The sequence below is a fragment of the Mus pahari genome, chromosome 1, assembly GCF_900095145.1.
Source record: "Mus pahari chromosome 1, PAHARI_EIJ_v1.1, whole genome shotgun sequence".
NCBI lineage: Eukaryota > Metazoa > Chordata > Mammalia > Rodentia > Muridae > Mus > Mus pahari.
The window spans coordinates 121,871,147-121,881,911 of NC_034590.1; the positions used below are offsets into that span (position 1 = coordinate 121,871,147).

At 49.8% G+C, this 10,765-nt stretch overlaps 1 protein-coding gene across 1 annotated transcript in view; it reads right to left on the bottom strand.

Moving 5' to 3' along the window:
• Positions 1-5,162, bottom strand: part of Best1 (bestrophin 1) — a 12,363-nt gene extending 7,201 nt beyond the window's left edge. The window contains exons 1-5 of the mRNA XM_021210073.1: positions 5,011-5,162; positions 1,658-1,752; positions 1,203-1,436; positions 490-644; positions 28-135 (exon numbers count right to left, since the gene is read on the bottom strand). Coding sequence (XP_021065732.1) covers positions 28-135; positions 490-644; positions 1,203-1,436; positions 1,658-1,752; positions 5,011-5,162 — 744 coding nt within the window. The remainder of the gene's footprint in view (positions 1-27; positions 136-489; positions 645-1,202; positions 1,437-1,657; positions 1,753-5,010) is intronic.
• Positions 5,163-10,765: the final 5,603 nt, after the last annotated feature.

A 10,765-nucleotide genomic window follows, 5' to 3' on the forward strand; every position in this document is an offset into this window, starting at 1 on the left:
CCAAGTGCTGGGATTAAAGGCGTGTACCACCACGCCCGGCTTTCCCACAGTTCTTACCTGTGTGTACACCAATGGGATACTTATCCAGTCGTAGGCATACAGCTGTCCACACTGAGTACGCAAGGTGCACACCTCCTGATGGGTGGGAAAGGAGGATGGGGTGCCGACCCCTACCTGCTCCCCAGAACCCTCCCACGGCTCTTCCCCAGATATAATGTAATGGTGCTAATGGAGCAGCTTTGGCTGTGTGGTCCCATGCAGATCCCTAGACCTGTGTCTCAGTGACTTCATCTAGCAAAAAGGAGCCAGGACATCACAGGCTCACTCAGAGAGTAGACAGAAGGGAGTTTTGGAGAGGGACTACCTTGGGCTGTAGAATCTTGTTTGAAATATCATACACTACCAGGACGGGCAGTGCGGGAAGACCCTCCAGCCTTCTCTTTAAAGGAAGCCACAACCCGTCCCACTGCATCCCATCTGTGGGCTCACATTCATCAGGCTCTGAAGCAGGACGGTGTCCCGGATTCGACCTCCAAGATAAGCCTTCATTGACAGGTTGGCAAACCACACCCAGGGCACCCAGAATGTGTTGTGTGGTAGGCCCAACTTCTGTAACTGCTTATGTTCCCCATGGGTCATAAAGCCTGCCGGGCAGAGTGGACAAGGCAACAGGTGACCCTAAAGAAGAAGTGGCCTGTACCTGGAAACCCAGCCAGCCCAGTCCCCTAGGGCTCTTTTACCATGTTTGTTTCAACACACAAAATTACTGAGTCCCAGTTAGGTGCTCTTCTGGACCCCATGGGGTTTTGGTGGGAGGAGAGGGGGCTTTGTTATTAGCCAGAGTCAGGCCCTGGCCAAATCAAGGGCGTGTCAAGCCATCCAGCCAGGAAAAAGATCAGGATAGGCAGAGGGAAAAAGTAGGCCCATCAGTTCCCAAACCCACACTTCTTCCCTTATCCCTGAAGGGTTCTTGACCCTTTCTCAAATCCCTCCCTTTTTAGTTTACTCTGGCCTTGTCCTATTTTGAGCACCTGATTCTGACCTGCCCAATTCTGTCCCCAGTCTGACCCCACGGGCCCCGCCCCACTTCACCCTCTTCAAGCCCAGGGGACTCTGGCCCCACCCAGCACCTTGTCAAGTCTCAGGCCCCGCCTCCGGTTAGGTTTGGCCCTGCGACCCCACCCACTCCAGATACTGCCAACCTGCTAGCACCAGGTGGTGAAGAGTGGGAAAGCGCTTGTAGACCGAGGTGCTGATGCTGCGCAGGATGAGCACTTGGCCCAGGATGGCGTAGCGGATGAGCGTGCGCCGCAGCAACCGGCCTTCCTCATCCTTGCCCTCCACGAAGCTAGACACCTGGATCATGAGGCGGTCGGGCCACGGCAAGTTCTCGTACTGGCTCCACCAGCGGCTCACCACCAATGTAACATAGAAACCTGGGGAGGAGGAGGGAGGAGGTACAAGCGGGGAGGGGCCAGGCTGTGGCCAGAGACCAGCGCCCGGTGAACCCTTGCTTTCTCCGTCTTCCTGATACGTGTGGGCCAGCCTAGAAGGCCACTGGCCCACCTCACCCCACTCTCCGCCTCTGGTGGAGGTCCGCCCATCTGGAGCTAGGGAGAGGCCACCGGACCCCGAACAGCCGCAAGGGGGCGCTCACCCAGAACGAAGGATATAGGGATGAGCTGAATGTAGCTGTCGCAGTACAGAGCCAGCTTCTCAAACAACAGCTGCTGATCATTCGAGAGAACCATTCTGGCATGGATGAGGCATTGAGAGGAAGTGGCTAAGAGTGTGTCCCTACTTCCGACTGGGGAGGGTGGAGGTAGGATGAACTGGGCCTCTGGGTGTTTACCCTTTCACTGGTCTGGCCCAGGGCCACTCTCTGACTGAGGTGGGTTCTTGGAAGGGGGTCACTTCTGGCAGTGTGTGTGTGTGTGTGTGTGTGTGTGTGTGTGTGTGTGTGTGTATCTGTGTTGCCACTGCCACACTGGGAATGGAACCCAGCTCATGTTGCACATGTTGGAAAAACACTTTACCACTGAGATATATACCCGGTTCTTCACTTTTAAACAAGACAGTGGTTTGGAGCACTTGTTCTTGTGGAAGACCCAGATTGAGTTCCTAGCACCCACATGGCACTTAGATCCGTATTAAATTGAGTTCCGGTGTGTGTGTGTGTGTGTGTGTGTGTGTGTGTGTGTGTGTATGTCCGATATCCTCTTCTGGCTTCCCTGAGCAATACACACACACACACACACACACACACACACACACACACATACAGGCAAAGCACTCATACACATAAAAATAAATCTTAAAAAATAAGTAAAAGCAGGTAGAAACAAAGAGTGTTTTGGTGGTTTGATTTAGTTTTTTGAGAAAGGATTTTTCTGTGTAACAGCCCTGGCTGTCCTGGAATTCACTTTGTAAACCCAGAGAGATCTATCTGACTACCTCTGCCTCCTGAGTCCTGGGACTAAAGGGGTGCTCCACCAAACAAGTGTTTGGCTGGTTCTCTCTCTCTCTCTCTCTCTCTCTCTCTCTATATATATATATATATATATATATATATATATATGTGTGTGTGTGTGTGTGTATAATTTGATATATATATATGTATAATCACATAAACACACATAAACACACACATAAACATATACACACAAACATATATACACACACACATACACACACACAGAGGGATGGCTAGACTGAGCATCGAATTTTAGGGCCATGGGGTGGCTCTTGATGGTATTCTAATAGTACTACATGTCATGTAAGATACATCTGTGCAAACCCGCAGGGTGTAGGACACCATGAATAAACCCTAGTGACAACTATGACATTCTAGTGACAATGGTGTGACAAGGCAAGCTCACTGACTGCAGCAGCAATCATGCCAGCATGCATTTGTGCTTCACTAAAGTAGAGGCTGGAATGGGCACAGACGAGAAGTTTCTCAACTGTTTAATCAGCTGTTTAATTTTTATGAAAACAACATGTTCTTTTAAAATTACCTCTAAAAAAATAACCTCTAGCCAGGCATTAATCACAGAGGCTAAGGCAGAGGGGCAGAGGGGCAGAGGGGCAGAGGGACAGAGGGACAGAGGGACAGAGGGACAGAGGCAGGCAGTTCTCTGTGAGTTTGAGGTCAGACTGATCTATACAGAGAGTTCCAGGACAGGCAAGGCTACATAGAAAGATCCTGTCTTAAAAATAAAATAAAGCTCTGACTTGGCATAGTGGCTCCTGCCTGTGATCCTAGCACTTGGGAGGCAGAAGACAAGAAGAGCACCTCACTGCAAGTTTGAGGCCAGCCTTGTCTGCATAGGGAGTTCTAGGACAGGCAGGGCTACTTACCAAGACCTTGTCTCCAAGGAATTAATTAATTGGGGCTGGGGAAATGGCTCCTTGGTTAAGAGTACTTGTTACTCTGACATAAGAGTTCAGTTCCCAGAACCCATGTGACATCACAGGCCATGCACAACTCCAGTTCTAGAGGATCCAGTGCCTTCTTCTGACCTTCACAGGCACCAGGCACATATAGAGTACACAGACATAAACGCAGGGAAAACACTCATACATTTAAAATAAAAATTAAAAATCTAAAAACAGGCAATTAATTAAATTCTAAATTTTTTTGTTTTTTGTTTTTTGTTTTTGTTTTTGTTCTTCAAGATAGGGTTTCTCTGTATAGTCCTGGCTGTCCTGGAACTTAGAAATCCACCTGCTTCTGCCTCCCAAGTACAGGGATTAAAGGTATGCACCACCACTGCCCGGCATAAATTCTAATTTTTAAAGTGCCAGATGTCAGTGTGCTATTATTAGAACAAACTCCAGAATTGTAGATATTTAATATTTTTCAATACATAGTAGATGATTGTTTTTTAAGATTTATTTATTTACTTATTATATGTAAGTACACTGTAGCTGTCTTCAGATCTTGTTATGGATGGTTATGAGCCACCATGTGGTTGCTGGGATTTGAACTCCGGACCTTCGGAAGAGCAGTCGTGTGCTCTTATCCACTGAGCCATCTCACCAGCCCGATATGATTGTTTTTTAAACTTTTATTTATGTATCTATTTCTTGAGTATGCTTGTGTGTGTATGTGAATGTGTGTGTGTGTGTGTGTGTGTGTGTGAGAGAGAGAGAGAGAGAGAGAGAGAGAGAACATGGGTGTGCAAATACATGGCACATGTGTGGAGATAAGAGGACAACTGTGGGAATTGATCTTCCCTTGTAATTTGTAGGTCCTGGAGATTAAGCTCAGATCACCCGGCCCACGTGCAGGTGCCTCCACAGAACTGAATCATCTCACCAGCCCGTGACTTTTTTTTTCAGCTCATGATTTTCACTTAAAATGTTATTGGATGGTCTATCATCATACCCACCTGACATTTTATTCTTTCTAAATACATTTTTACTGAAATAAACATATTAAACTGAATTGTGGGTGCCTGAGTGCCTAAATAAAACAAGATCAGCCCAGTAGGACTTGCTCAGGCCTGAGGTCCACGTCCCTCCCTGGGTTAAAGAGAAAGAGTTCCAGAGTCTTCTCTGGCCTGGATTAAGTATCTTCCCAGTCTGATTTGTGATGTGGTGTGTGTGTGTGTGTGTGTGTGTGTGTGTGTGTGTGTGTGTGTGTGTGTGTGTGTGTATGTGTGTGCATTGGGGATTGGCCTGGGGATGACATACATGCCAGGCAAATGCTATTTCTCTGAGCTGCATGACAAGCTCCAGGTCTTTTTTTTCTCCCTAGCCTCCTCTCCAATGGCCAGGCCTGGCCAGTTCAGCTCAGTCTTATAAGGGAGCTGGAACATCAGACCCTCTCCTCCTCAGCTCCGTGCTCTTCCCCCACTCTCATCTCCACTCCACCTGCATCCTTGGAGGCCCCTCCCCCATGAGCTCACGATCCCTCCCCTCCACTCCACCTGCATGCTTGGAGGCCCCTCCCCCATGAGCTCACGATCCCTCCCCATATGCTCCTGGCCGTCCCAACCCTCTTACCTGTAGAGTCCACGGATGGAATAGTAGAGGAAAATGAAGACAAGGAATTCCCCATACAGCAGCTTGTAGATGCTGCCTCGCCAGCACAGGAGGAGGGACGAGAACGAGCCCAGGCGGGCGTTGGCTACTTTGTTTGTGTAGGTGATAGTCATGGCTTGGCACTGGGCAGCAGTGGGTGGGCTTGGGTCCTGGTGAGCAGGCAGAGTGATGTAGGAATGGATAGGAGTCAAAGACTAGGTTCTGATCTTGGACTTGCATGAGTTTAGTCCTGCCCTACCCTGGGCCTGTATTTTCTAGCCTGGGACACAGAAGGCAGGTCTGTGAATTGCCACACGTCCTTGATTTTGCATGATGGCAAAAGGCAGCTGTGAGGACAGTAGCAACAGTCACACAGAGCTCAGGGCTTCAGAGCCAGGCAGCATGAGCTCCCAGCCCATTTCCTCGGTTTCCTCAATCATACTGGAGCGAGTAGCTCAGTGATCTAGGCAAGTTGTGTTCACCACCATGTTCCCATCCCCCACACACAGCCTAGCAGGAGGAAACACCCTACTGATAGTTACTGAATGGTGACCTCCAAGACCATCCAGCCACCTGGGGGGGGGGGGGCTCAGAGGGGATGATGCTTTTCCTGAGGTCAGCCCACGGCTCACTTCCACATCAGGTCGTCTCCTAGGAAAAAGGACCCCAGCCATCCTACTGGAAGTCACTAGCAGCATCTTCCAAACGTGCTCGATCCTTCTCCATGGTGCATGTTTCTACTTGACTCTGTGTGCCACAATGGCACTCCTGCTTACCCTTTGTTCTCTTCTCCCACCAAGAGCCCTTAGTGTGTTCTCAGCTTAGATGCTCGATAAAAACTGGTTAAACCAGTGATCAACTAACCAGTTCCCACCATCCCGGTGCCACCACAAACCAGCTGTTGTCTCTGTGCCTGCAGACAAAGTTCATTCCTACTCCAGGGCCTTTGCACAGACATACAGAGCCCACATCTTCCACATGTGATGTGTGCCCACCCATCACACCTGCATAATAAGCACAGGTGTCCACCCCTAAGAACCCCCAAAGCCCCAGCCCTGTCCACCTGGGGCAGCCCCTGCTCACAGGTAGGGCTCCAGCAGTTCAGGTAACCCCACAAAAACTCTGGCCACTAGGTTGATGGGACTTCCTGAGACCTGAGGCAGATACCCTTGCCCATACTTGGAGGCTGGCACTGCCCACCTAGGTAGTGCTGAGTTATCTATCACCTGACTTTCTTTTTTGTTTGTTTGTTTTGTTTTTTGTTTTTTTGTTGCTGTTGTTTTTTCGAGACAGGGTTTCTCTGTGTAGCCCTGGCTGTCCTGGAACTCACTCTGTAGACCAGGTTGGCCTCGAACTCAGAAATCCTCATCTGCCTGCCTCTGCCTCCCAAGTGCTGGGATTAAAGGCGTGCGCCACCACCACTGCCCGGCTCACCTGACTTTCTAAGCAAAAGGTTCTACAAAGAGGCCCTTGTCTCAGCCCGTCCTGTCATCTGCTATGGAGCAACAGCCAGCAGAGCCTAGCCAGCGTCCCTCTAGCTCTTCCCTGGGGGTGTTGACTTATCAGGGCTGGAATCAGGTGCCATAGCCCCTCTTCCATGCCTCCAAGTTTAGAAATCAAGAAATCCGTGCCACCACCACTGCGTCCCGACCCTTGAGCACTTTCGGAGATTCGGGGCAGAATTGAGCTCCATCTAAGGTAACGAGCGTTCAGGGGAGGAGGGAGACTTTCTCCAGGCCTCTGAGGACCCCTCGGGAACAATTGACACATGTCACTGGCTTCTAGTGACCTGTGTGCTAGCTGTGACTGGGCCACAGCATCCCCATATGAAAAGGATGTGTTGCTCTGGAATATCAGTAACATCAATCTGCATATATTGGTGAGAAGCTCTGATTGGCAGCTGGTGACATCATAGGTTGCGGTGGTTTTGATTGGTTGGTAGGGCAGGGCCTACTAGTAGGTACTTCAAAGTCAGAAAAAGTAAAGGGGAACAGGAAGTGTGGCAACCGGGCTTGATGCTGTTTAAACGGCCTAATCCCAGACAGCCTGAGAAAACAAAGGCACATGCCCAAGCATCCAGGGGGAGTTGGCATCTCAGCAGCTCAGCCAACCTTAGTGTGCCAGTCATTTCTGTAGGTTCTTCTGAGCATCAGGCTCAGATGGGAGTTTGCCAGCAAGCCGTTGTACGTGAAGAGCATGGACAGCAAGCAGCGCTGGGTCTCACTCAGTCTTCACTGACTGAGACAGTTGCCAAGACAGTTACCAAATGCGCAGCTTCTCCGGATCTTAGGAGTCTGATGCTGTGTCCTTGGAAACGTTGCATTTTTATCAAGTGCTGCAGGAGTCTGTGATTTGGGTGGTCTTGCTTCTGGGAGTCCCAATGTACATTATGACCCTGAGCCTTAAAGTGAACCCACCCTCTTACTGTACTTCCTCTCCCGCCCCCACGCCCCTTCTGACACTCCCTAAGGAGACTGAGCCCGCAGGTGATTCTGGCGCACACAGATTTTTGCCTGTATAACTCTCTGTTCAGAAGGGAGGGGGGATTGTTTCACCATGACCTTGACTGCGTTTCTAATCACAGTGAACAATAAAGCTGGTGTTATCCCGAGAGTCTGCTGAGATTGGGAGCAACCTTGGAGGAGGAAAAGTACCCACCCCTCCCTGCCACTCTGTCCCTGTCCTTAATTGAACAGAGAAGGGACAGGACAGTTGTGACTCTTTGTCTTTTCATCTAAAAAGAGGGTGAGAATAAGTGCTGGCTCACTTCACTGCAAGATAGAATGAGGGTGATAGACACGGCAGGCCTGGGGAGGATCTGCAAAGTCAAACCCAATGTTGCCTGCTCCCCACTGGACAGGGGCAGACCCAGTGCTGCCTGCATCCCACTGGACAGGGGCAGACCCAGTGCTGCCTGTACCCCACTGGACAGGGGCAGACCCAGTGCTGCCTGTACCCCACTGGACAGGAGCAGACCCCATGCTGCCTGCACCCCACTGGACAGGAGCAGACCCCATGCTGCCTGCATCCCACTGGACAGGGTCAGACCCAGTGCTGCCTGTACCCCACTGGACAGGGTCAGACCCCATGCTGCCTGCACCCCACTGGACAGGGGCAGACCCAGTGCTGCCTGCACCCCACTGGTCAGGGGCAGACCCAGCTTGCTCAGGTGCCAGTTTTCCATTGTAATGTACAGCTGGCTGAGAATCTCTGTGGGCTCTTACCTGTTTCTCCTCTTTTCTCCAACACGAGCTGACACTCACAAGAGAGCTTGCTACCTAATAGGTTCTCTCTCTCTCTCTCTCTCTCTCTCTCTCTCTCTCTCTCTCTCTCTCTCTCTCTCTCTCAGAGTCTACATTGAGGTGTGTTCTTATGCAGCTCAGGATAGCTTTGAACTTTCTATGTAGCCCAGGAGGACCATGAACTTCTAATACTGCTCTCTGCACTTCCTGAGAGCTGAAATTACAGTGTGAGTCACCATATCCAACAGGTAAATACTGGGGATCCAGTGCAGAGTTTCATGCACACTAGGCAAGAACTCCTCCTACTGAGGTAAATCCCAGTCCAATAAATATATACTTAATCAAAGTATTAAAGTTGAACATGTTCCTAGCAGAGCAGTTCAAAATAAAACACCTGTAAACACTGCCTTAACGGATTCCTGCATCCCTTATGTTGGTCACTAGAGGTCACCATTGACTTAGTTCTTGCCAGAGAAGCCTGGTCCAGTTGTTCAGGTGTCAGTGACAATCAAAGCTGTCTTTGGAAGGAGCTGTTATCTCCTTGACCATTACCGGTAGCTACATAGTGTTTTGGAAGAGCTGGGAAGTGCTGGAGAACTTCTTTGATTTTCTGTGAAGCCCATGTTCCTCACCGTTAGCCTAGCAATGCCCTCACTTGCTCGCGCTCTTCTCTGCTTCTTCCAGACTCAGGATGTCTCTCCAGAGACACTGTGAACAATCTGCTCCTAGACCCACACAACTCTAAGCACATTCAAACGTAAGACATGGTGTCCCACAGGTCTCAAACACAAATGTGTCTCCAGTCAACCAGGCAGACCTTGGGTATACAGTAAAGCCCAAGACATACCTGGATACAGGACCCCAGAATAACCTCCTACAAGGAGAGGGCCCAAATTAGCCAAGACCGCTCTCCCTTTCCATCCCGCAAGAAGTTATTCAACAAAACGTCTCTGATGCCAGGGTAGAATCTATTCTAACTCCTGCCTCTAAGAAGACAAGAGTTGAGAGACTCTAAAGAAATATTTAAAACCTCCAGCAGAGAATGGGAATGAGAGTGTCTGAGAGGCCAGGGAAGCTTACAGAGTAGGGACAGTGGTGTTTGAAGCAGAAGTAGGAGCTCACTGAGTCGAGATGTAAGCACATAAGAACAGCCCACGGCAAGTCACTGAGGCATTGCCGAGGGACTGTTGAGTATAAAACACTCAGGGGACACTGGTGCTCAAGGCAGACCTTTTGGCTAAAGCCACATCACTACCAATGAACTAGGACTAGGACCCGGGACCTAAAGTCTTCTACCCCCAACCATGACCTCTACCCTGGAGGAGGGTTACCTGGGAACTGAGGCTTACCTGTTAGGGTTTCTGTAGGGGTTGAAGGGAGGTCTGAGGAACGAGGGGTGTGCAGAGAAGACTTTGATGGTAGCAGAGCCCATGCTCTCCAGCCCCCTGGTAGAGAGTCATGTCAGGGAGCTACCAGAGCACATTGGGCTGATGGGTGAAGGTTCTGGACCTAGAACATTACAGCCTTCTCATCTAGGATCGCCATGGCAACAAGAGCATCACAGAGGGCCTGACCTTTGCCAGGCAGGTAGAAGAGGACCAGACTTGGCAGAGGGCAGTAGGCAGTAGGCTCTGGGCTGGACCTGGCAGACCTGGCTGCTGTCTCCAGGTTCTGCATAGGGTGCCTGCTAGCCCACTCTCCTCCTCTGGACCAATCACAGAATAAACAGGGAAGAAACCAAGAGGTGGATTAACACAACTGGACAGGGAGGCAGAGGACATATAGTGCCACTGCAGGGACAGAAAGGAAGACAGTCAATACCTCTTTCCTGACACAAGGCAGATCTCATTGCTAAAGCTCTGGGAGACTAACATAATAACCTCTGACCCTTTCAGAGGGACAACAGGGACAAGGTGAGACAGAGAAAGGCTGGGAGACAAATCCCAGCACCACCAAGCCGTATCCCGCAAATAGCAATGAAATAATACAGAATAGACCAGAACCAACCCAGAAAGAGACACATGGTGAGAATTCAGCTCAACCTGGGGGAAAGCTAGGATTTCTAGTCGTGTGGTGCTTCATGGACTCTCCCCTGCAGATACCAGCCAGGTAAGGACCTGACCCTTCCCTTCCCTTTCACCAAATCTCCATCTGTTCAGACAGTGAATTTGTATGTATGTATGTATGTATGTATGTATGTATGTATGTATGTATGTATTTACTTTTTGGTTTTATGTGTATGGATGTTTATCTGTATAACATGCATTCCTGGTACCTGATGCAGCCAGAAGAGGACACAGGATCCCTTGAGACTTGAGTTACAGATGGTTGTGAGCCAACATGTGGGTGCTGGAGATCAAAGTCAGGTCCTCTGGAAGAAGAGCCATTGCTCTTAACTGGTGAGCTACAGTTGACTGAATTCTTGACACAAGTACCTACTACATAGATATCAAGAAGCAAAAGCCTTTTTCTCTGTGGGCTCTTCAACTTCAGCG